Source organism: Ochotona princeps, chromosome 12 (genome assembly GCF_030435755.1).
Source record: "Ochotona princeps isolate mOchPri1 chromosome 12, mOchPri1.hap1, whole genome shotgun sequence".
NCBI lineage: Eukaryota > Metazoa > Chordata > Mammalia > Lagomorpha > Ochotonidae > Ochotona > Ochotona princeps.
In genome coordinates, this window is record NC_080843.1 from 55,836,529 (window position 1) to 55,864,132 (window position 27,604).

Consider the following 27,604-nt stretch of genomic DNA (forward strand, 5'->3'; position numbering starts at 1 on the left):
CCATAACAGCCAGAGCTGAGCTGATTCAAAGCCAGAAGCCAGGAGCCTCCCTGGGGTCTCCCACATGGATGCAGGGTCCCAAGGACCGGAGCCATCTTCCTCTGCTTTCCTAGGTCATAGGCAGGAGGCTGAATTAGAAGTGGACATGAACTGGGGCTCACATGGACTATTAGAACTTCAGGCAGGACTGGGCCACCATGCCTCCAACCCAATCTTTTTTTTTTTTAAATCTACATGCTGTTAAATATCATGCATGGTTATTGTACTGTTATTGAAAGTAGGATATTGAAGCCTCTGACTATTTTTGGTGAACTGTATATTTATCCTGTCAATTTTGTTAGTTTTTGCTTCATGTATGTTGGGCTTTGTGAGTGGATGCACACAGATTTACAATTATTTTATCTGCCCAAGGAAATAATATTTTCACAATTAGAAATCCACCCTTATTATTATTATTATTTATTTTTATTGGAAAGGTGGATATACAGAGAGGAGGAGAGAAAGAGAGGAAAATCTTCCGTCTGCTGAGTCACTCGTCAAGTGGCCACAGTGGCTGGAGCTGAGCCATTCTGAAGCCAGGAGCCAGGAGCTGTTCCAGGTCTCCCACGCAGGTGCAGGGTCCCAAAGCATCGGGCCGTCCTCGACTGTTTTCCCAGGCCACAAGCAGGGAGCTGGATGGAAACCGGGGCTGGCAGGATTAGAACCAGCGCCCATATGGGATCCTGGGCATGCAAGGTGAGGACTTTAGCCACTACACTATTGCATAGGGTCCAGAAATCCATTCTTTCCATACTTAATGGCACTTTTTAGGTAGTACTCTTTTTTTTTTTCTGATATTGGTATAGCCCCCCAACTACTTTATGAATGCTGTTTGCATAGTATATCATTTTTCATCCTTTTATTTTCGTTTATCTATAGCTTTTCATCTAAATTGGGTCAATGCATTTAGCTGACAGCATATGTTTGTATGTAGAGGGTCAAGAGGTGGATCTTGTTGCTTAATTCAGTCTGACAGTCCATGGTTTTACTAGATTCTGTAATCCATCACTATGGTTGGACATATTTGCACCATACTGCTTTTTTCTATATCTTTCATATTTTTGTTCATCTCATTTTTCTTTACTGAGATTTTATGCATTAATTAGATTTTTTATTGTTATCATATTGCTTTGGCAACTTCTTAAAGCATGTAGTCAGCCTCTGTATTTGCAAATTTCACATCAACTCCGTATCTGTGGATTCAAATAACTGCCAACTAAAAATGTTTGAAAAAAAATGCAGTCTTACTATGTACAGACTTTGTTTTTACTCTCTAAACAATACATTACAGCACTATTTACACGGTATTTACATTGCTTTAGGTATTATAAATAATCTATAGATAATGTAAAAAGCATATGCATGTACATAGACGCAAATTCTGTGCCATCTGAAATATCAGACTTGAGCAATGCGATTTTTGATATCTGTGTTGATTAACGGTGGTGGTGTTCCCATCTGCTGGTTTACTCCATAAGTGGTTTGGGGCTGGGAGAGTCCAAAGCCAAGCAGCCTGAAACTGCATCAGACTGCCAATGTGGATGCAGGGATTCAAGTACTTGGGACAGCTGCTGCTTTCTCAAGCACATTACATTTTAAAACTTAAATTTCTTCACATTTGGGTTGGTGCCAGCATCACATATGGGAGTTGGTTTGTGTCTCAGCTGCTCCGTTTATGATTCAGCTGCTTGCTTGTGGCCTGGGAAGGCAGTGGAAGCTGGCTCAAGCCCTCGGACCCATACAGCCATGTGGGAAACCTGGAAGAAGCTCCTGTTTTCTGGCTTTGGACTGGACCAGTTCAGCCTTTGCACCAATTTGGGGAGTGAAGCAGCAGATGGAAGATCTTTCTCTCTCTCTCACACTCCTTCTCTGTAACTTTTAACTCTCTGTGTAATTTTTTTAAAAAAAAATTGTATCTTTTTAAAAAATTCCTTGACTTCACTCAATTTCAGAAAACTTGATATTTATGGTCACATTCTATTTCATGACATCTTGTGTCTCCCATGTTTCAGTTATCTCTTTCTATTATTTTTAAAGGTGTGTGTGTGTGTGAGAGAGAGAGAGAGAGAGAGAGAAAGAGAGAGAGAGAGAGAGAGAGAGAGAGAGAAATGGTGAGGGGCTAGGCTGAAATCAGGAGCTTCATCTGGGCTTGCCAGATAGGTCACAGTCTAAGGACTTGAGCCATCTTCTGTTTTTTTTTTTTTTTTCCCAGCTGCCTCAGCAGGGATCTGGATCGAACGTAGAGCTGCCTGAACTGAAACTGGGGCCCATATGGAGTGTCATCATCAGAGATGGCAGAGTAACCTATTACATCACAACACCTGCCCCTCACTGTTCTAGGCTAGCAATACCACTACATTTACTCTACCTTCATCTAGGGTAGCCAGATAAATCACAGGGGTTCTCATTAAGCTTGGATTCCAGACAATGAAATATCTATCTGAAATTTAAATTTAACTGAGTGTCCTGTTTTTCTTAATGCTAAATCTGGCAACTCTAATCAAGACTTTCAGTTTCTTCACTACTCCATTTTCTTTCAGCTTATTGACCTACTACGCTTTTTTCTTCGCATTTTGGAACCAGTAGTCTGTTCACAGAAACCAGTAGTCCGAAAGCAACACTTTCTATCTCCCATTCATTTTCAACTTTATCATGATCTGTTTTTGTATGTATGTTCCACTGATGCTCAAATACAGACCATAAAAATTCATGTTATTTTTTCAGCCTATGTGGTAATGAAAGGTTGTTCACTAGCTTTTTTTTTTACTAAAACTTTCTTGTGTTTTGCTTTTAGAACAGCTCCGTTAGCCTTCCTCCTTTCTTCTTAAACTTTTCTTCCTCATTAATTCCTCCTGAATCATCTTCCACTGTGTGTGATCCCAGATGTTGTCACTGTGCTTTTTTCCATTCTATATTGTCTCCTGGTGCTTTTCATGGAATTTCATGCTTCTAAATATATAAAATGATGAAACCTAGATTTTTCTCCTAAGTTTTTGAGCCATATATTCATATTTAGTTGCCTAACTGAGGTCTCCACATGGATAGTACATAGTTCAATGGTGAAGACTGAATTTACCACCTCTCCATAAAATTTGTTCTTGCTCTAATACTTCTGTATCTGAACTGGTGGAACATTTGCCCCATAGTTGGAAACATGAGAATTAGGCATGTCCAAACACTCCCTGTTCCTTCACTGCCCTTGTCATGTAGTTGCCTTCCCGGTGGAGGTGGAGAGCCATACATGCCCTGTATTAGTTGCTACTGATGCCTGAAGGCAGGACAGAGAGAAAGAATGCTTCCCTGGATTGTTCTTATATGTCCTTCCATTGTGAGTCCTGCAATTTCTCCTCAAATAATTTAGTGCTTAGCCCACAGAACTGCAATTGTGTACTCAATTTTCTGCACTCCTTTACTGGTCTTGAAGCTCTGTGGAGGCCAGGATGGGTTTAATATGTATAGTGGAGAGTACAGGAGATGATCAATAAATATCTGATAAGCAAACGAATAACAGATTTTTTGCCAGAGCCCCCCACAGGGCATGTCAATGGATTGTTTTCCTGTGCTAATGTTTAGGAAGTACAATAAATGGTGCAAATTCATGCAGTTCTGTATCGATGCCAATGTAAGATGGTCATTTGCTACCAGTTGGCAGATTACTGTAATTTTATAATCAAACATCTTTCACACAATAGTTGATGATAGATATTATGTAATTTATGAATGTTAGAACACTGAAAATATTCATTTAAAATCTCTATAATTCCCTAAAGGAAGCCACTTTTCTATACTGTGTTGAAAATTCAGCATCTCAACGGAAGAAACTAAAGATAAAGCAGGGTTCAATTCTGCCACTGGTAGTTATGTGACACAGTAGAGATGCATGGATTGCTTCACTGCATGGTGTTATGACCCAGTGTTAGCAGCGACAGTTTGAGATGGCTGTCAACTGAATGGGGCCAGCATTAATGGTCTAACAGGTTAAGTCATTTTCTGTAATCCCATATTGGAGAGTTGGTTTGAGTCCTGACTCCTCTGCTTCAAACCTAATTGCATGCTAATCCACCTGAAAAAGCAGCGAAGATGGCCCAAGTACTTAGGTCCCTGCCACCCCTGTGAGAAACTCAGCTGGAGTTCTACACTTCTGCTTTGACCTGGCTTAACCCTGGGTGTTGCAGCCACTTGTGAAGCTAAACAGTAGACAAAAGATCTTTCTTTCTCCCTCTCTCTCCTTCTATTTCCCTCTGTCACTCTGCTTTTCAAATAAAGAAAAATTTAACCTATATAAAAAATAAGAATCTCAATTTACATATCAAATCCTCAGTGAGTTTTCCTAATTCAATACATTATTATAATACTCTTGAATGAAATTTATGAGTTTGCCAAATTTGTAACCAGTCTGTAGAAAAATGGCAATGGTTATCAGTTTTCAATTTTTAAATAATTGCTAAATTTCCATTATTTTCTTCCTGCATTTTTAATAATTCACAAATATTTTCATTCAAAATTCATGCACAAATACTCCATTATATGTGTACTGCTAAGCTAGGCCTTTGGATAAGGACAGAATTTTGCTTAGAATTCTGAACCAATTCTGGAAAAAAAAAGACATGCACAAATTTAAATATTATTTTTAGTAGCACTTATTTACATTTAAACAGTGGGGGAATCAAGAGATATAAGATTACTGAGAAGCAAAGACCATAAAATTAGGATTATTGATGGAGAGAAAAAAAATAACATTAAGAAAAACATGCAATTCTGATGGATGAAGAATAAGAGGTGAAAAGGCAAGGAAGAAAAGGAATGTTAAGAATTGTACTCAAGAAATAATCCGTCTACAGTTATGGAATGCAAGGATGGATACCAAGAAATTCATATCGGAACTCATGTTGTAACCAAATAGTGAAGTGCAGCAATACCAGAGGAATTTTTTTACCCTCCCCTTCTTCTTCCATTTCTTCCTGCTTCCATATCCACTTTTCTTCTTCATTTCCAAACTGTAACCAATACAAATTTTTGAACAGGGAGAAAGGTGATAAAAGTGGCCGGTGAGAAAGTAACCCTGTAGCATTCTTAGTGATGGGAAAACTAGAAACAGGAAGCCACAGAGTGACAGACATGATAAAGATCTAGGATAGCTGAGGTGGTAGGAATGAAAAGAATATATGGGAAAGACACCAGGAAAGAATAAAAATCTATGAAACTTGTTGATTGACAGAGCACAGGGTTTTAGGATGCAGCAAAGGGCAGGAGACTAGTCAATGATTGTGTCATAGATGTTGAGGCTTTCTGAGATTTATTTATTTGGAAGGCAGAGTTAGAGAGAAAAAAAGAATCTTCCATTGGCTGGTTCACTCTCCAAATGGCTGCAATGGCCAGAGCTGGGCCTGTCAGAGGCCAGAAGTAAGGTGCCAGGAGCTTTATCTGGTCCCCCCAAATGAGTTCAGGGTCTGAAGCACTTGGGCCATCTTCTGTTGTTTATCCCAGGAGCATTAGCATGGAGCTGGATTTAAGTGGAGCTTTTGGGTCTCACCTGGCACCCATATGGGTTGCCAATGGTTCAGGCAGAAGCTTCACTAGCTAAGGCACAGTGCTGGCCCTAGGTGTTAAGTCTTTAAAACAAAAGTTATGACCCAAGTCAAAGATAGTAACAAACAGAAAAGGCCTCAAGAAAAGCTTTGTACATACAACAACCATGTGTGTACATACTACTGTCCTTGCTTTACAGATGAGAGGACAAACTGAGGTGAAGTGTAGTGTGACGCATAACAAGGTGAGTGCTTCAGTGTCTGCAGCCACATGGCACGGACACCAACCTCAACTTTGCAAATCCTTAACTCTGTGTCTTGATTTCTGTGTTCTTGACAGGATGAAAATACATTATGAATCAGGCAGTCAGTACAATGCCTAGTTTATAAAAGCTCAATGTGTATAAAAAGTTGTTTACCAGTTTATTCTGTTTTTTTGTTTGGTTTTGTTTTTTGTAAAGAGATACAAATTTAAACACAGCATTCACATGCAACTTTCTCCATCAAGGTCCTGAGATATGTGATTTAAATGTTAAGGTGACTTTCAGGCAAAGGGTAAAATGTGAGGAAGAGTGATTAATTCAGTCAAAGTATCCAGACAGTATTAGAATTTATGCAAAGCAGCATTAAATGTCTCATGACAACAATAAGACATGTCTGTACTCTAGCCAATGAGTTAAACTAATATAGGTATTTTAGTGTATCTAAGAAAGTGATTCTTGTCTTTAAGGTTTTTGTTATTTGGGCTCTGCATTACAATAAATATCAATTATTGTCCTCAACAGATAAAGGCAGCCATTATTTAGCAACGAATTCTGCTATATTTTCTAGGCAACAGACGAACAGATAGGACATATGCAATACTAATTACCTGAGGAGACTTCAGCATGAGGTTTAAATAAAGTCACAGCCTTTCTTTTTTGTTGGTCATTGTGCTTGTCCTCATCCTAAGATGTCCTCAATGAGTTACCTGCTCTTAACCTGCACCACAAAAGTGCCATTCATTGAAACAGTTATAACAGAAAAGGAAAGCAAGTTGAAGGGATTTAAGGTGTTACAGGCCACTGAACCACTGACTACTTGGTGAGGGCATGTAAAGAAATGTCATCTCAACACTCCTTGTACAGTGCAGCCATGTTCATGAAACAAAGCTTTGAAACACCAAGGTGAGTCATAAGGATTTTTTTTTAATCTTCAGTTTTCTTTGGCAAACTGGAATTATTTTGTTAATAATTTTAAAATCATTTCACTTGCAGACTTTATTCCCTAGTGGTATATATTTTTTGAGACTCTTAGCACTTGACATTTTCTATCCCATTGGCTACTCACAGGTGCCACAATCATTTTGAGATACAAAGAAAAAACAAAGGATGGCAAACAACTGGTATTCCCCTCTACCCAGTGGACCAACAAATAAAAATAAACTTCTACTTTGAAACTCACTTCTCAGTTTTCAAATGTCCAATTATTTTTAATGCCAATCAAACATAAAATCAGAGTAGCCGTGTCAATATCATGCGAAGAAAAAATAATAAGTGGCAGAGATTATGACTGGGAGAATCCTTTACCATCAGACAAGAGCATAAGAATAAATCACTTAGAGAATTAGCCGTGTTCTGGGCTTCATTAGTTTTAATTATACTGCAAATATGCTCAGCAGAATGCACTGAGGTCAGCTGCGACTGACACACAATGGAGTATGTAACTTATAAACTCCTCAGAGCACAGAAAGAGTTCATAAAAAAAAAAAAACTACTTGTGCATTTAAATTCATGCGATAACACCTATTATTGCATAAGTCACCAGATGAAACAGATGGGGCAGCTCTTTATTCGAGCGTGTTTCTTTTGTGAAAACACAGGACTTTATTCTCCACTCAAGACACAAACTGCTAGAGAGCCAAATCCAACGCAGGCTGTTTTTGTGTTTTTACTGCCAGGATGTCACAGTGTTGGTAAATAAAATACACATGAAATATCCTTATTTAGGGAACAAAAGCTTGGCAAATAAAAGCATGTGTCTACACTTTCAGAAACCTAAGATTTTACAGAAAGTAGCATCCATAGAAAAGCTAATACAACTTTTTGTAACCATTCATAATATAATGAAAAGAAATATATTTCATAGTTAATCAATTATGTAATATTGGTTATATTTTTTAGTACTCAAATGTGGTCTTTTTTTCAGCCTATTTAATTTTTAATGAAGATCTCTCTACTTTAAGATCATTAATTCTGGGACAGCTTCAGATTGGCCCAGCTCTTACTGTTGTGACTACTTTAGCAATGAACAAGCAGATGAAAGATTCATTCTCTGTCTCTCCTCTGTAACTCTGCCTTTCAAATAAAATAATAATAATAATAATAATAAACAAATACTTTTAAAAGCATTTATTTCATTGTATGAAGCATTTATTTTATAAAAATAGTACCTCACTGCAGTTTTTTTTCCCCTTGAGATGTTTTTCATTTGGGGGCTGGTGTTCTATAGTTAAGCTGCTGCCTGTAACACAGGTATCCTATATGGGCATTTGTTCCTGTCCTAGATGCTCCAGTTATGATGCAGCTTCCTGCTAACGTGCCTGGGAAAGCAACAGAAGATTTTCCCAGCCATTCAAGATGTGGAAGAAGCTCTTGGCTTCTGACTTTAGAATCACCTCAGCTCCATCTGTTGAGGCCATTTGGGGACTGCACCGGAGGATGGAGGATTTTTCTCTACCTCTCCTCCACCCTCTCTGTTACTCTACTATTCAAACAAACCCTCCTCACTTGTTTTTAAGATAAAAGACACACACACATACACACAGAGACAGAGATAGAGAGAGACTCTTCCATTTGCTGATTTACTCCTCAGATGGTCACTAAGATGTCATAAGCCTGGAACTTCAATGGATCTTCTGTGTCACAGGCAACATCATCTACTGCCTTCCTAGATGCATTAGCAAACACCTGAATTAGAAACAGAGGAGTTGGGACAGTACACCAAGTATCAGTTTAACCTGCCAAAGCTTAATCAGTCATGGCACACTGCTGGCCCCAAATATATACATATATTTTACGTCATAGTACTTATTTATTTTATTTTTTTTTTAAAGATTTATTTTATTTTTATTACAAAGTCAGATATACTGAGAGGAGGAGAGATAGAGAGGAAGTTGAGCTGCCGGGATTAGAACCACTGGCCATATGGGATCAAGGCGAGGACCTTAGCCACTAGGCCAAGCCGCCAAGCCCGTCATAATACTTATTTGACCTAACTATTAAGGTATACACTTCCTGTATTAGAGTACCTGGGTTCAATATCTGCATATGGCTCCAGCTCCCTGCTAATGCAGATGCTGGGAGGCAGTGGTGATGGTAAGTGGTTGGTATCCACTTATCCTGGTAACCAGATTGAGTTCACAGCTCCAGACTTCAGCTTAAGCCCAGCCATGGCCATTGAGATACTTATGCAGTGGACCAGGGGATATCGCTCTGCCTCTTGAGTAGATTAATTAAAAAGTTTTATCTCTGCACTTGCTAAAATATTAGAAACTATTTTTATTGGAAACTTAAAATATAAATGGACTATGTATAAATTATTCTTATAGTCTATAGGCCCTATTTAATTCATCTCCAGTTCATTAGCTTTTCTGTGCATTGAACAAGTTAAAAAAATACATAAAAATAGTGACAAAGGGCCTGGTGCAGTAGCCTAGTGGTTAAAGTCCTTGTCTGGCATGAGCCAGGATTCCATGTGGGCAGTGGTTTGTATCCAAGGGGCCCTGTTTCCCATCAAGCCCCCTGCTTGTGGCCTAAGAAAGCAGTCGAGGATGGCCCAAAGCCTTGGGACTCTGCACCTGCTTGGGAGTCCCGGGAAAAGTTCCTGGCTTCTGGCTTCAGATCGGCTCAGCTCAGGCCATAGCAGCCACTTGGGGAGTGAAACAGCGAATGAAAGATCTTTCTGTCTGTCCTTCACTCTGTAAACCTGACTTTCCAATAAAAAATAAATAAATCTTTAAAGAAAAGAATTAATGATATAAAGTAAATTGGACAAATACAAAACCATGTTCTTAGGACTCTAGTAACATATGTGTAAATAGAAAAGGTGTGTTTACACACAGCATTTGTTAACAAGTGAATGGTAGTGCCACAAAATAGGACTGTATTTCACTTAATAGAGGCCTTTCTGCTCCACACTTTCCCATCTGTTCTGGGAATAATGTACCATAACTGAAGAAAACGATGCTCCCAAATGGGTCTTGAATAGTGGGGTGGTTTAAAAGCTACTATAGGTATGACAACTGAAAGAGATATATTCAATTTGATACTTCAAATTTAGTTGTCCCTCAATTTATGATGGTATTCTGGTCTAATATGCCCACAATAAATTGTGTTTGTGTAAAGTGCATGGAACCCACCTAACCAACATTCTGGCACAGACCCACAGCACACAGAAGAGTACAGCTCGCGTCCCCTTATAATCGTCAGGCTGACTGGAAGCTGGTTTTTGCTGCCACTGGCTAGTACCAAAGAAAGGATTGGTCTAAATAGTACTAGCCAAGGACATGATCCACATTCAAAATCCAAGTATGATATCTGATGAATTTTGATCACTTTCACACTATTGCAAATCTGAAAAATCGCACATTGAGTCATTGTAAATTGTGGATTTTTTTGTACCGTATTTCGAGGGCCTCTGATAAAGGGATAAGACCTTATAGAGATAGACAGTCATAGCTGGGAATGGTGTAAAAACGAAACCAATGGTCAAGGGGGGATGTTGGTGTTTCATATTCTCTTTCAGGGTTCATTCCTGTCCAGATGTAAAAACACTGACTTAAGACATAGGATTAGTTTTTTTTTTTTTACCCTGGTATTAACTGCATGGTGCATTTTAATCAAATGCTCACAGATAGTTTTATATAATTTTTGTAGGTAGTGAAATGCAATTTGTTAAGCACTAACACTATCATAAACTATAAAGAAGAATATGTAATTAAAACAGTCATCACAACATGACCAGGTGTATCACTGGATAAAAACCCTTATATCATAATACTTGTACTTTCATGAAAATTATTATACTTAAACTCAAGACAAAGAGGAGTTTTAATATATCTTGAACTGCAAGATAGACTATGGGTAATTAGATAGCTCAATGATAAAACTATGTGTATAGGGCCCGGCGGCGTGGCCTAGCGGCTAAAGTCCTCGCCTTCAACGCGCCCAGGATCCCATATGGGCGCCGGTTCTAATCCTGGCAGCACCACTTCCCATCCAGCTCCCTGCTTGTGGCCTGGGAAAGCAGTTGAGGACGGCCCAATGCTTTGGGACCCTGCACCCACGTAGGAGACCTGGAAGAGATTCCTGGTTCCTGGCATCGGATCGGCGCAGCACCGGCCCGTTGTGGCTCACTTGGGGAGTGAATCATTGGACGGAAGATCTTCCTCTCTATCTCTCCTCCTCTCTGTATATCTGACTTCGTAATAAAACTGAATAAATCTTTAAAAAAAAAAACTATGTGTATAAACCTTCGCTAAAAAGTATATTGATAAGTCAGCTGAGAAACTGCTTCTATTCATCATTTTTATAAAAAATGTACCCCATTACTCATAGCAAGTTTTACAGTGAAATAATTTTTTTAGGTGAATTAGTCCAATTCAATAATCATTAAGCAACATCTATCTTTCCCAAATAGTTTCCTGCTATGATAGATCAATATATGATAATCATAAAATTCACACCATAACATGTCCCTTACATTTACTCAATTAAAAACTTACTATAAAGACCCTGTTATGCAAAGCTTACCTAATGTGGAATCATATTCTCAGTGAAAATGTAAGTTTGTAACTTTTTACAGAATAGTTGTGGTATATCAGAGCAGAAATTGCTACAAATTATATCTGGGTACAGAGAAAAATTATACAATGACAAACAAATATAAATATATGTTCACAACATAGACAGATATGGTAGCACTAAGAGTAACCAAAACCAGACACATGTTAGCTCTGCAATTACTTCTGTGATCCTTGCTAATACAACCAACCTTTCCAAGCCTCAGTCTCTTTGTTTGCAAAAGAGAACTAATATTTACTTGTGACGAAAAAATAAGAAAAAAATATTACTCGTTAAGCTTTAGTTCCTATTCCTTATCACTCATCTCTCCTAACTTGTAGGTTATTTTAAGTATCAAATGAATTAATACATATGTTTCTTGTAACTTGAAAAGAATGCTGCAATTTTAACATTTAATGGGTAATTTATCTCCCTGCATTCCATTATGGTAAGTGGTGTTCATTATTGGTTTTGAATAATTCATTTAGGAATATGTATAATAGCGCAACAAGCATTTCTACAGAACAACTTAACAACTTAAAACAAAAGTTCAATTTCAAAATCTCAGCGAAACAGTCATTGGGAGCCATTATTCTGTAAATAATTTTGGAACAACTCACTAGGTTTTAAAGAAATAACATATTCACTTGTTTGGACCAGGTTGGACCTAAACAAGAAGTGGGAAATTAAGCCTTCACTGTTCAGATGAAATGAACAGAACACAACTCAAGCTACCAGCCTATTTTTTGGCTAAGTAATCTGAGTAATTTTCTCAGCTTTTCAGACTCCCAGATTTATATGCAGACTTCAAACAAAAATGTAGGGTGATGTGAAGTATACCTTACCTACAGTTTCTCATTTAGAATTACAGCATTCAAGGGTAAGACATCGTAAATCATACAAATATTAAAAAATAAAAAAAAAAGTTATTTGATACTGTTCTGACTTTTGTTTTTAAAGATACAGATTTTGAAACTATCACAGCTGATCATTGTGACATGAGTTTAAAAGGTTAAGTTACTATCTGAAGAAAGGTAATCTGGTTGCCTTTCACAGCAGCCTGCAAGCTCTGCAATCTGCATAGAGTGGGGCATTTGTCATCATTAGCTGAGCTGTGACAGCTGGCACCCAGGGTGTCCCAGAATCAAGAAGTGGCAGAGGCAGTCTTGGTTTAGGTTGCCATTAAGTATAGTAGGTTTCTTGAGGATCAAGTGTATTGTATGAAAAGCCCTGTGATGTAACTAGAAGCAGTGAGCATACTTGAATTTTCCATAACATGGATAATACAATAATACTACATAATTAGTAGCTTGCCTCTGGACAACAAGATGGCACATTACAGTATGAAAAACATACACTGCCTCCCACATAAAGAAGTGGAATTGTTTTTAGCAGCCAAACAGTTCTAGTTGTGCTTTTTTCTAACACTCAGATTAGGGTGAACAACTAAAAATATTCAAGGATGGGAAGAAAGACTAATTCTCAGTACACTTTAAATTTTACTGCAAACAATGAATAGCTTCCCAACCTTGAGATCAAATGAAGAATTCAAAATGGCAATCATCCTTTTGATAACACATATATGAAAATTAAAATCATTTTCATAGATACACTTTTCTGATTATCTGAAGCATATTTACATACAGTGGTAGTAAACGTTGTATTGCAGTAACTACTTTTTGCCAAAAGTTTAAAATCACATCTTTACGCAAATGGATACTATTAACTATGGGTCTAAAAACAGTTGTGGTTAATACATCTAGACGATTTTTTAAATTTTGAAATTTTATATCAAATAAAAAAGATTTCTGAATTAGAAAAAAAGTTGATCCAATATTCAAAAATTTAGAATGTTGCAGTACCTCTAAAGTCATCAATGCTTGGAAACATAATCAATAACACTAGGTTTTATATTATTATGTAAACTAGTTTTCCACAAAATAAAACTAATTTTTGTGTTAATGTAAAATCTATGCAAATACATGCAGTCATTTATCAGGAAAGCTGACAAGCATTCCATATTGGAGGGGAAAATGAAACTGCCTCAAGAATAGAGGCAATTAATTATTTCTGGATTTTTTCTTCTTCTGTCTTGAGGCACAAAAGTTATCCATCCAGTTAAAACAGCAAATGAAATAAAGAGATTTTTTTTTATTTAAACACATATGGCTTTTGCCTGCAATACTGATCACCACAAGGTCTACAGATGCCCGTGGCTAAATTGTACACTGGCAGATGCACACAGGGGAAAACGGTGCTAATGCAGCGTGGAGAGCAAAACAAATGAAGAACTGAATTTTCTATTTAAAAAAACAAAAACAAAAAAACCTTTATCTACAGCCCCCTGTCCCCCATGAGTTACACATTTTGCTTATCAAATACAGGTTAAGGCTGCAAAAACATTTAACCTTGGTCTCTTGCATAAAATAGACAATGATTTCAAAATGCTGCATGCTTTTGTATGTCCATACATACATACTAAAATAGGTGAATAAAGTGATATTGTTTTATTTTTATGAACAGAATGATCAGCAATATTGAAAATTTTCAATTTCACAATTAAAAGCTATGACAGCCAAAACTGGTGTAGTTTATGTGACTGGATAAACACTGCTGGAATTTCTTGAATACATTTAGTTGCATTTTCCTAAGCCATTATTAAAAACTACTAAGAGTTTACATGGAATAATCTTTCAAATGTGATATTGCTTCCTGGAAGCATTGACAATCCTTTAGCAGTTGTTTACTTTTAACAGGGTAACATATAGAATGCACAGAGGTCAATTCAATCTTTTTACTATCGAGCACTGGTGTGTGTGTGTGTGTGTGTGTGTGTGTGTGTGTACACTGCCTGCATGCAGAGTATTTTGCAAACCATAAAAAGTATATTTTCTAACAATGGCTTAAGATTATTAAGAAAGCAATAACTTCTTTCTAAATAGGCCTATAAGCATGCATAACATTATAATTTCTATTGTAACTGCCAAATAAAAATATAAAACAGAAAGCATTTAAATAATTTGTATATCTTAGGGGAAGAAATAAAAGACTAATTTGTGCTATTACAAGTTATAAAAAGGCAAAATACTTGAAAGAACAATATCAATGGAAAAATCTGTATCCTGGGGCTCCAGTGGCGCAATCGGTTAGTGCGCGGTACTTATATGACAGTGCAGGCGGAAAAATCTGTATCCTTAAAAGTTAATAATTCTGGAATATTTTAACTATCCAAATTTAAATGATAATGTATATTTATACAAATTTCGATTAGAGGCTAATGCTTCAATAAATGTGAATATATTAATGAATTTTAGTTGTCATGAATTCTTAGACTCTTCCAAGGAAGATTTCAAAGGGAAGATTAATTTATTGTGAAGAGAAATACAAATACTGAGAGATCTCAACATTCCTTTCTCTGGAGTTATAAAGTTGGTACCATCACAAATACACCCAAATGTTCCTAACTTGTTTTAGGAACCTTGCTTCCTAATATTTTGATGTGTAAACTGTAAACTATACTTATAAACCTATTACATACATTTGCATTAGCACAATAAATGGTAGTTTCAAAGAAAAATTAATCTTGTCACCAAACATAATTAGTTAGATAAATTAAAACAACTTTTAGGTAAACTAACAGTTATAAACTTTTGCTGGTAATATAAGATATTATTTCATATTTTGCCTGGGCTTCACTGTGCTCTAATTAAAAATGATATTAAATTAGCAAAATAAAATAAAAAGTTTTTAAGAGAACGAATAATAGTCTTTACTGTGAAAAGATCTTTACAGTGCAATGGACTTAATCATAAAATTTATAAACAAAATTGAAAAAAATGCAATGGGAGTGGGAATAATTATTCTGGTTGCAATGAAAAGGTTCCATGTCTGAGTTGTACAACTATATTTATCTATCAGATTCATAGAATGGCATGTTCATGCATGAAAATCATATGAAACAAAAATCATTTTTAACTAAACATTGATATTGTAAGTCAAAATCTTATATAAGAATGAAATTATGCTTATTTCACCAGATTCCTATTTTTAAATATTGCATATTACAAAGTATGCTTTTATGCTTCTAATTTATCTAGATTTTTACATAAATGGAAAAAGATATGTAGATTGACAATACCAACTACACATCAGTACTACTTGCAACTTAGTATTTTTGACAATCATGAAAAATTGTGCTAAGTACACATCAGTATGCTCAAATATAGAATATTAGAAGAGTAGTAATAATCATACATAAATGGAAATGAATATTATATGGATTGCTTATTCTCAGATTATGTTTATGATTTCTATATCTGTATGTAAACATAAAGGAAATTATTAGTTACAAATAATTTCTCTAAACCATTTTATTGCATAAAATATACATGATAAAATGTGATCTTTTTTTATTTGTTGTAATTATCCATATAAATTATTACTGTAATTAGTGATCATTAAAAAAATAAATTCAGGTTTAGAAAAATTGCTTTGTTCATTAAAAAAATAAGGTGTAAAACTATAAAGTAGAAATACAAAAGGTTATTTTAGACATGCAATCGCTAGAAGCTGATTATCTATGTACCATATTCTAGTCTCAAGGTCAGGTTGAATATTTTCAGTGGCTTAATCACATGCAGTATAGAACAGTAATGAGAGCAATGCAGTCCTGGATGATCCACTGCCGATGTACAGATTAACAAGACACTAATAGCATCTCATTCTACTGTTTTCTTTAACTACAATTAAATTAAATGTAGCCTACTAAGAGAACTAAAGATGTTGCCACATACTCAAATATATGTAAATCCACATTATGGTTTAGGAATATCTAGTTTTCATGTACTCATATAGAAAAAAATCACAAGTCCATTAAGCCTGTCTAAATATTTCCGTACCACTCGAAGGAAAACTGTAAGCTGAAATCTAAAAATAATTTGAATTTTATCATGAATTAGAAAGATAAGTGACTTTCTGAGGGGTCTCTGAGGAACTAAAACATTGGAACCATCATTTCCCCCATAACTGTCAATAAATGAATGACGAAGGCCTTGGCCCTTATATTATTAGCAAAGGTTAGCGATCACGGCTTATTCTGAACACTATGGAATTCTTTTGGTTGATAGCTTCTTCTATTCCCACTCAATTTTTTTTTTCAGTTTGCAAATGTAAATTAAGATAGACCTCGCTTTTGTAGATACACTCAAATGAAGTAAGCAAGCTGAGAAATCTGTATAAATAATGCAGACTTTAAATTCTTTTTTCTTGCAAAACAAAAAACAAACAAAAAAAAAAACCAGTCTGGGCCAGAATTATTCAGAATTACTTCAAGTCTACAAGGTATACTTTCAACTTCCATCTTGGATCTCGAAATCATTTTTCATCACAAATGAAATGCAACATCAAGTTGACTGAATAAAACTGTGGGAGGGGGGATTGGATTTGCCACTAGAAATAGCACTATATGATTGTGTACAAGGGTGATGGAGAAAACTGAGGCAATGACCTTCATTATCCATTGAATAATAATTCTTAAAAACCAACCACAATACCCAGGATGCTCTAGTTGAAGAAACAGAATGAGTCTACATTGTGCAAACAGTGACCTCAACCCTCTGCTTGCCTTTGTAATAAGCCTGATATTAAGCCACTCCATAATTATTTTAAGAGATCTCTGAAATTTTTAAGTGCTTTTGTTTCAAGTGTTCTTATACTAGGAGTCACAACATGAAGAAAGGCATAGATGCCATCAAATTAGATTACCAGAAAAACTCCCCCTATTTTACTTTATTTAATGTGACACATAAAGAAAATCCTGCACAAATATCTGTCTTTAATTTCTCTAGTGTAAAAAGGGAAATACATTGTGTCTGGCAGAATGAAACAGTTGAAATAGCCTGGGTGCGTTTTTAAAAAAGAAAGGGGGAAAGAAATCAGATGTGCACAATGAGCCTTCAAAGCCACTCCGGCAGCAGGGATAAATAATTTAATAAACTCAATTTCATACTCTTTTTATCTCCCCAGTGCAATAAGCACATATTACAAAAATAAAACTTTAAATTCATGAATATTTGTGAATAGACTAGCAGCCAGCAAATTATGAAGAAACACAAACCATTATCGATGTGAGTACTTAACGTGTGTGCCTAGCCTCGTACAGATATCTCTTCCCAGATAAAGGTTGCAACTGCTGACATTTAGGAACACACAATTCAAACTCAAATTAGTATTTAGGAAGCACAGAAACTGCATTCCTACATCCCTCAACATAACAGAGTTTTCCTTTAAATCTACCAGGGGACCATACAGTACCGCGTGTTTCACATCTAGTGTAGGCAGGCAGATGTACAGAGCTGAGGAAACATTATTTAGGAAACAGTACTTCAGGAAAAGTTGTTTTGCCTGTTGAAGTATTATATTCATTAATACTACTAACGGTTGTGATAATGGCGTGGTTTGAATCAAAAATTTTTTGAGCACATTTTTAAATGAAGGTTGCCTAGTAAACTGAAAAAATAAAACAAACGTCATTTTGACCTTACAATCCCAAATTGCAGTAATGTAACCATCTGACACTAACATGAAATTCCAAGATTCTTGGGATTCTTTTTCTTCAGTTAGGTCAGTTTCTTCACTTATCATTTCATTATTGGCTCATGTCAAAGATGTCTACATGCACACTACAGAAAACAATTCGGTATTTCGGTCTCCAAAACAAGAGCCACACAAAGCTTTTATTCTAATACTAACTATTGAAATTCTACACACCAGGTGTGTGTGTGTGTGTGTGTGTATGTGTGTGTGTAATAATACGACTGGTGTTATTAGAATTCTTTTATAGACTTCTCACGTAAGTAAAGAAATTAATTTAAAGCCATTTTTATATATTACATAATCGCTTGAAATAACTGGTTCAATAGGTCAAATGACATATCAAAAAATTTTACTGTAATATAGCTCTTTTTCCTGCAAAACAAGCCTACTCCCACAAAGCTAGATAAAAATAAGCTGAATTACCCCCAAATATACACACAGTTAAATTCCTCCTCGTAAGTTACTTCAGTTCAAAAATACAAAGAATGGAAAATAGGACTATGCTCTTCACAACAGTTTAATTTGCGCTTCCACAATGACGGGCGGCCCAGATCGCTGAAAGGGTTCAGTTACCGAAGGCGATTCATCTCACGTGTTCAGTGTAACAGAAAATCGCAAGGTCGCAGCAACAAGCGGCACTGGCGCGGGATATTATTCTAGGGCGCCCAACTCACCCCCCGCCCCCTAGCCAACAGCGCACCGGAGAATCCTGTGTTATGTAAATCACTGTCAACTCCGGTGTGAAGAGTGCTGTAGGAAGCAGCTGGGAAAACGCAGTCCTGGCATCCTCAAAGTTACTCAAAACCGAGTGACTTCACGTCCCTGGCACTCTCTAGGACTAAAGAGTTTCTTAGTCCTTTTTCTCCCCATCTAGTTTTCTATCTCCAAGTGTAAATCGTTAGTGAAAAGGCGCCGGTTGCACCAATTAGTTTGCACAAAGTGCTTCGGTGTTTAGCTTCGCTTTAACCCAATTAAGCTGCACAGTGAGGTCGAAGATGCGCCACCTGCGCGCCCGGCACCGGCGACCTTTCCACTGCAAGGACCCAATCCACTCTGGGGCCTCCGCGTCCCCAGTGGCCCTGAATCCTCCACAGGGTGGATCTTTTAAGGGTGACCCAAGAATGCAAGGGCCGAGGTGTTGGGGTCCAGTTTTCGGAAAGCGCCCCGCAGAGGCTCCCGCGGTCAACATGCAAGCGCCGGCCTGCCTCCACCGCAGCCCCTCGTGGGCTGCCCAGAGCAAAGGGGTGCCGGGGCACAGCCAGTTGCCTTTTACAGATGTGGAGAAAGCTGAAACATCAAGTAAGGTTTAAAAACTAATAGAAATAGGGCAATGCGTGAGAGAGCAGAGAAGAGAGGGAGAGGACCAGGGAGAGGAGGCAGCGGGGAGCGCACTGGACTCGCGCTGGAGCCTTCCTAAGGGGCCACCGTGGGTCTTTCTAGGCAGTCACGGGGCCTCCATCTAGGTTTTGCGTCCTCTTCCACCTCTCCCTGCTGCCTAAAGGTAGCAGTGCATTCACACGCAAGCTGGCAAACAGGGGAGGGGCATTTCGGGTTCCTAGTTCTGGCTCCTGCGGGAACTGAAGGGTCCTAGGAAATAGAATAAATAGATGCCATTCTCCCCAAATGCAGCGTAGGATTTCAAGTGAAATGGGAATCTATCGCCCTCAGATAACAAGACAATAAATAATAGGTATTTTCTGATTGTTGTCACAAAAAAGGAAAAAACAAGTTGAATGGATGCCCTCAACAATATATTGAGATTTAAGAGTAAGTATCTTCAAATTTGCTATCTGAAGGCTTTGCTGGAAATATTTTTTATTTGGAAAACATGGCAATTACAGTGAAACAGGCAATTAAAAATCTGCCTAGGTTTGAAAACCACTACATAAATATGAAGTAGTAATTTTCCAGTTTCCTGTACACTAAAGATTCAAGTGACACTACCAGAGGGGCAAAAATTGTTCTGCATGAACCCATTTCGCCTTTCTGTTACAACCTTCAAAATTCAGAAATGCAGAGTCCTTTCCATTTATTCAAAAACGTTTAAACCCCAAATAACTGGATGGCTACAAATTAATTTTCTTTAAAAATATTAACCATCTTCCCTTAATCAACTCATGAAGTTAGAAGTGCACCGTTAGATTACCACTGAAGACATATAAGATGGGTGATACAGCCTTATTTGTGTGTCTGTCCTCAACCCTTGAGATTTTCAGGATTAGTTATCTGCCAGGAGATCTGCTTTCACATATTGAGACAGCTCACTAAGAAATCACACTAAAATAATCTTTCAATCACAGAGATTTTTTTTCAAATATTCTGACAAGTGCATCTGCAGTTTACTGAGGCCATATCTGTGTCCTGGGGGGGAGTCTACCCAAGGGCAAGGGGAGGGGGCAGCGGGAGGCTGGGAATGCAGGGCTGGGAGGTGCTAAACAGTCTTTGAATGACCCAGCTTAGACTGGAAGGTAAACAATATGTAACACAGCCATATTTTGAGATTCCTCTCAACAAGTGTAATTTTTAAAGAACACGCAGCTTGCATAATGTTTGAAAATTTTTCTAATACATAGGGATATCTGCAATGAGAATTCAGGTACGGCCCTTAACTGGAGTCAGCTTCCATAAGCCAGTAGTCAGTGCATGCAAGAGTAAACTTTCAACCTGTATTCAAAAAGACCCTGAGGATTAGCAGACATTAATTATCTCACTTTAAATGCAAGTTAGTAACTCTGTTTTAGCGCGAACTCCATCTAGTTCACTAATTGATGGATGACCACTAATACACCTGTATTTGCATTTCAGCGGTTAAAAAGACAATCAGGTTTTGAGTATGGAAGAGAGCCGCTTTGCCAAGTCTTTTCAAAACGTCAATATGCTTCAAGTAACACCAAAGCTGAGCGATTCCTCTTGATTTCCAAACTGTCTAGGTGGCCTGGGCGGTTTTCTGCAGACAGCAGCCTCCTACCTTTAGTTTGTGTGCCTACATCCATGAGGGGGGATTAATTAGCCGGGCTGGAGCTGAAGGAGGCTGTCGTGACGAGCCCAGTGGCGATTGGCCGCCCGCCTGCCTGGCCCTGCCTTTATAATTTCCACACGAGTGCATCTGGGCTCTTAGACAAACCGACAGCGGCTTCCTCTGACACACACGCGCGCACACTCGCCCCGACGCACACTCAGCACACTTCTCCTCCATCTCATTAACGTCCTGCACACACAATGAGTACGGGGGAGCGTAAATAAACACGAACAGGGGTGATTATTTTGACTACCGGAAGAGCTTTGCTGGGGTCTCAGCGCAACTTTTGTTTTTATTTCGGAGAAGGTGCTCTCTTCGTGCGTCTCCCTTACGCGCGGATTCTGTAAAAGGAAGAGAGGCAGAGCGCAGGGGGGAGAACCACTTCTCACTTTAAGCCCGGCAAGGGCTCCGAGATAAAAGGAAAGGGGACGCGGCGGCAGCAGGGAGAGCGCCACCGCGCACCTCGGAGACCCTTGCAACCCGTTTCTGAGCGCCTCGGCCCGTTTCTCCACCGAAGTTGGCTCCAGCTCTAGCAGCCGCATTGGATCCCACAGCCTACTGCGAGACTCCGGTGTACAATCCGGATCTCTGCCCCAACATGATCGCGGCCCAGGCCAAGCTGGTCTACCACCTGAATAAGTACTACAACGAGAAATGCCAAGCCAGGAAAGCTGCCATTGCCAAAACTATCCGGGAAGTCTGCAAAGTAGTCTCCGACGTGCTGAAGGAGGTGGAGGTGCAGGAGCCGCGCTTCATCAGCTCTCTCAACGAGATGGACAATCGCTATGAGGGCCTCGAGGTCATCTCTCCCACCGAGTTCGAAGTGGTGCTCTATCTGAACCAAATGGGGGTGTTCAACTTCGTGGACGACGGCTCGCTGCCTGGCTGCGCGGTGCTGAAGCTGAGCGACGGGCGCAAAAGGAGCATGTCCCTCTGGGTGGAGTTCATCACCGCCTCCGGCTACCTCTCGGCGCGCAAGATCCGGTCCAGGTTTCAGACGCTGGTAGCTCAGGCAGTAGACAAATGTAGCTACCGGGATGTGGTAAAGATGGTGGCAGACACCAGCGAAGTGAAACTGAGAATCCGAGATAGGTACGTGGTGCAGATCACACCAGCTTTTAAATGCACCGGGATCTGGCCGAGGAGTGCTGCCCACTGGCCGCTGCCCCACATCCCCTGGCCGGGGCCCAACCGGGTGGCGGAGGTCAAAGCCGAAGGGTTCAATCTCTTGTCCAAGGAGTGCCACTCCCTGGCCGGCAAGCAGAGCTCGGCCGAGAGCGACGCCTGGGTGCTGCAGTTCGCGGAAGCCGAGAACAGACTGCAGATGGGGGGTTGCAGAAAGAAATGCCTCTCCATCCTCAAGACCTTACGGGATCGGCACCTCGAACTGCCCGGCCAGCCCCTCAACAACTACCATATGAAGACTCTGGTTTCCTACGAGTGTGAAAAGCACCCCCGGGAGTCGGACTGGGACGAGTCTTGCCTCGGCGATCGGCTGAATGGGATTTTGCTGCAACTCATCTCCTGCCTGCAGTGCCGGCGGTGTCCCCACTACTTCCTACCCAACTTAGATCTCTTTCAAGGCAAACCTCACTCGGCTCTGGAAAACGCTGCCAAACAAACGTGGCGACTGGCAAGAGAGATCCTGACCAACCCGAAAAGTTTGGAAAAACTTTAGAGGGTGACCTAATCCAGAGGCGAAATGATTCCTCTTCTCCAAATCCTGATTACGAATAAACTTCCTGTTAGATTCCTAATATGCCACTTGTCAGTGCAAACGATTCCTTCCTTCAAAAGGAACTATCATACAATGTTTAGGCATCATCTCGCCCACTCCTCCAAGGGGAGAGCAAGTAGGGAAAGCAGACGGAGCACACCCCAAACCCACGAGAAACACAAGACCCCTTTACGGCGGTTTCACCTCTCCTTGCAAAAGTCCCCCAGCAGCACCCGGAACAGAGCCAGGCTGTCGTGCAAGACCACAGAGAAGACTGCCTAACTACCAAAGGATTAATAGCAATCCTGGGGACTTAGTGCATCTGGCTGTGAGTAAAGCGCGGTCTGGATATGCCATCGGAAGCCAAGAGTGATGTATATTTTGGTTTGTAACAAATATTGTGATCTCACGTTGTCTTTGAAAGTGTGGCTATTGGTGTTTTGTGATTTGGTGAACAGATTTTAAATTGCCATTTTTGGATACTCCCAGACATTTTCCACCAACAGATACCATTGAAAGGTAGATTCCTTCCTGGCATTTTTACCTGTCTTTGAAAGTGTCTGAACTTTAAAAGTTTACATTTTCTTTCAAATATATTGCTTGTTCTATTTCTCTAACATTCCATAAATATACTTGAATGTTATTTAAATATATTCAAAGAAATCTGAATTCAGCTTATATAATAACGCTTGAATATCTGAATTATATATTTGAAAAATGCACTTGAAATACACTGGATAATTTTTGTGGTTTGGATTTTAATTTGTTGCTGGTTTTTATTTAATTAGAAGCTAATAAATGAAGTAAAGTACAAGTGTGTCTCACTTTATTTTTCTATTAGAAGCTCCATTTTTAAACACTGAAACACTTGAATGCATTATACATTTTGAAAAAATATGCTGGAGAAATCATTAAAAAAAGACTAAACTATGGGGAAAAACTTACTCTTATGTAACTACAGAATATAATCCATGTCCATTTTCTAGCTCACTTGTAAGACCATTCATTTAAATCTACACTTGAAAGCTTGCCCCTCTGTTGGGAATTTCAGTAGGACTTTTTGATGCCATACAGAAAAAAAAAATCTATGACAGGAGAGATTACTCAGTTAAAAGTCGAAGATTAAGTAAAAAAAAACAAAAAATAAGTTGAATAAAGCGACAACGGGTCTTTTGAAATTTTTGTATGAAACAAAACTAATAAAATGAAGGTCATCTCTGACCAACAGTTTTTATGTCAAACATTACTTTATGCAACACAGGCTCCATTAGTAAGATAAATTAATCATAATTTTAAAAATTGTCTTTTCCTTTATAGGTCAAGCTAATGATAAAAGTGTAATGACAGCTTAAATTATTTAGAATCAAACACAGCACATTGAAATTCAGTTTTAAAAATCAGTGCTTTAGAAGCAGGAAGTGAAAGGAATCCTCTGTCCATCCTTTACAGCATTTTAACAGTCAACAGGTGTGGGGATGGCTCATCACCTACGGGCCTGAAGCTCATTAAGGCAGGTAGTGCGACATTTTATGATGCCACTCGCTATGCTTCACACAGTAGTCAATCAGGCTTTATTTCTCTATATAAATTAAATACAAATAATAAAGTTCTGGATCTAAGGAAGTGTTACTAACTGTTTTAGAATAAGTGTCTCTGAAAAATCCCTTACAGGAATATCTTTGCAAAATGATGCTAAGATGACTTTTAATGCTTTTGAATTTTTAACCTCAAGAAAAAAAAGTTTACGCATTGCATAGTAGCATGATTCAGCAGCAAGTGCTCAAGCGAGAATCGCCCCAATACTCAGCTATCCAAAGTCTACCTAACCAGATTTACCAAGCCGATATGTATGAGTTTTAGTAGGTTGTTTCTGGCATTACACCTAAAGAATATAACCTTTAAACATGTGAGCAACAGTATGTAGCGTGTAAATATATTTATGATGAAAACTTCCCAGAGTCCCAGTTTCCTTTTCTCTTAAATCCATAGGTAAAATCCATTGTTATTTCAGGAGATGAAAAATGGATGTATAATACAAATGGATTTAGTTTTAAATGATTTCTTCTTCCAGTTTCCTTGTACTCTGAATAAATAATAATTCACAGTGTAATCTGTACTTTTGGAAATATAAAAAACTCTTAATACATTTCGCAGGGTTTTCCCTAGTCTTCCCAGACAGCCTGAGATGCTGTACCCTAGGGATCTGGAAGCAACTGGGGTAACTTCGAAACAAGCCCAGGTGCACACAAAGAAAGTCACAGAGTGGAGGTTGGGCAAAAGGTGCACGGTCTGCTAACGCAAGACTTCAACGCAACCATGATATTTTTCAGTTTCATAAAAGAACAAGTCATTTCATTCATTTTAATGTCTAAGAGAAAGACAAGAAAACGCCCCTTCCCCCACCATCACTTAAAACCTAGCAAAATTGCTAGCCACTTCCTGCCTCAAAGCCACTACTCGGAATCGCGTGGACTCACTTTGGTGTCGATCTTCTTGAAGGCAGGCTCATCCTCATCTACCTCGAAGTAGATTTCTGTCGTGGTGATGGAGAGGGTCCCCTTGGCCACAACTACAGGCGCGATGAGCTGCGCCGGGGTGCTGAGAACCACTGGGCCTGCAAGACAAGGGTACAGTCAGGCTGAGCCCCCTGGGTTTGTTCTTGTTCCCTCCCGGAAGGGTACCACAGGTTTTTATTTTTCAAAAGACGTACTAGGAAAAACTGTTTCTACGAATGCGGCAAGTTCTTTTCTCGGGAGAGGGCTACTTGGCTTTTATGCCACTACCTTACATGGAGACTAGAGACAAATAATGTGATCAAACCCCAAACACTCAGGATACCGAACAGAAGAGCCTTAATGCGCGAGTTTGCAACCTGTGCCTGAAGCTCCCACTCGGTTGGTGAGGCTCTGGCACTGACTAGCTTAAACGTGCGGAATGCGTCCCGGGGTCGCAGGACTCTGCCCGCGGGGAGCCACGCAGCGGACACCGGCCGCAGAGGACCCTGGCCCGCGAGGCCGCCTCGCTCGGCCCTCCAGGCGGGAGTGGCGAAGGCAAGGCCAGGGAGACAGTGCACAGTCCTCCCCGCCAAGGGGTTCGCCTCTTGGTGAAGACGAATTTATAGCGGCGTCCAGAGGCGCGCCACTCCTGGTCGCGCTGCCCTGGCCACCCAAGGACGTCCAAGGACTAGGGTGGAAGAGGATGGCGTTCTCGGGGGCGTTCTCGGGGGCGCGTTTTCTCACAGACAAGCGGACACCAGGGACGCACAGGGCAGACGCGTGAAGAAAACGGTTCTCAAAAAGGTGTCCCAGAGCGTCCAATCTCAACTTGCGAAAGGAGAACTACGCTTAGGAAAGACATTTTCAGGAAGCGTGCCTACTAGGTGCTCACTTAGAATTCCCTCAAACTAAATCCAGGTTCAGATTCAGGGTTTTCACGTCTCAGTGTGCGAATTCAAAGGCGGATTACTGGAATCCCCCCTCCCTTGGAAATCTCTCAAAGGGTGGGCCCTCTTCGTGGATGTCAGAAATCACGCGTTCACCTCACTGCTTCGCTTGCCGCCCCGGACAAACGCAGGCCAGCGAGCCGGCCCGGGAGGGCCCGACGCCGCGACCACCACCCGGGGACCGGCCGGGCCGCGCGCTCTGGAGGACAGCGGCGCCCGCGGTCCCCGCAGCAGCACATACCGAACCCTGACCGCTGTGGCCGCCGGGACAGACCGGCACCGCCGACCCCGTCCCGCTGACGGGGGACGCCCAGGAGGCACCCCGGGCCAGCGGGACCGCCGGGCCTTTCCCCTCATTTGATTGCCCCCGCCGCTCCCTAGGAGACGCGGACGGGGCTTCGCCCAAGGACTCCGGGCCTCGGCCTCGAGTGGGCAGGGTCCGCCGCGCAGCCCGAGCCCGAGTCGGGGGTCCACTCGGCTCCACAAGGCTGTTCTTTTCCAAAGGGCGAGGCGGTCGATCTGAAGCGCCACTTTAAAGGCTCATCAATCTTAATCTAGGTTGCTCAAGTAATTATGCCCGAATCTCTTGTACGATTACAAGTGGATTTGGGTTTCTATTCCCCAGGCCCTCCTTTGTGTTTATTGGAGGGTCTGTGCGCGCGCCCGGCGCCTCCCGCCTCGCGCGCCCGCCTCCGCCAGCCCAGCGCCCGGGCGGCTCCAACAGCTCCCTTAACCCTTCCGCGGCCGGGCCTCCCGGGGAAGCCCCGCGGCTTGCTGTCGCCCCGGAGCCAGGGAAGGCGTTCCGCTGCCGAGGTGTTGGGTCGTCCTGAACCTCGCGGGCCTTTGCTGAAACCTCAGCAAGTCTTCCTTCTCCACAGAGGGCTAGTGATTTATGGTGAAATCAGACGTTTCTGCCATTTGGAGAAGGGTCAACAACATTAAAAATGGCGAACCGCTTCTTTCCCTTCCAAAGTAATTTAACACATCCAAACAATTGAAGTGGGAGAATTTGAGAAAAGATCATTAAACACATTATCAAAACCATACCAGCTGATTTACTGAAACATATTACGACTTCTAAGTATACAATCCCATGGACTTTTAAGGGGGAACACATTTTCCTCAAAGGGGACGCTACATCCATTTGATTCTTCTCCAATTTCGCTTACGGAGTTGAGGTTTTCTGGGAGTTTATAAAAGGGTTCCGAGCTGACCCTTCTGTAAGAAAGCAGCATCATGCCATATTCAGCTTTAATGGTGTGGCATCCCCCCCACCCCCTGTCGTCCTTTGGAAATCTCCAATTACAACTTCCAGTTCCATAGCATGTTTAAGGAGCACTGAGTCTTTTTGTTGGAGCCGGAGTTAATCCACTACAGCAATAGAGAGAGGGGATTATGTTTTAATCCCCTTTGGGGAGCCTCTGGATTTTAGGGATACAATAT

The 27,604-nt window shown here is 40.1% G+C and overlaps 2 protein-coding genes across 9 annotated transcripts in view; one reads left to right on the forward strand and one right to left on the reverse strand.

The window, feature by feature from the left end:
- The window catches only part of NBEA (neurobeachin), a 582,506-nt gene that overhangs the window by 176,370 nt on the left and 378,532 nt on the right, over nt 1-27,604 (reverse strand). For all 8 annotated transcript variants that reach the window (XM_058670864.1, XM_058670863.1, XM_058670859.1 and 5 more), the window contains one exon: nt 25,197-25,333. In XM_058670864.1, coding sequence (XP_058526847.1) covers nt 25,197-25,333 — 137 coding nt within the window. The remainder of the gene's footprint in view (nt 1-25,196; nt 25,334-27,604) is intronic.
- On the forward strand, nt 21,548-22,680 carry MAB21L1 (mab-21 like 1). Its single transcript, XM_004577540.2, has one exon. The coding sequence runs from the start codon at nt 21,601-21,603 to the stop codon at nt 22,678-22,680; it is 1,080 nt and encodes a 359-aa protein (XP_004577597.1). The 5' UTR covers nt 21,548-21,600.

Excerpts from the sequence above, each read along its gene's own strand:
- MAB21L1 (XM_004577540.2), top strand. The coding sequence starts at position 21,601 with ATGATCGCGGCCCAGGCCAAGCTGGTCTACCACCTGAATAAGTACTAC.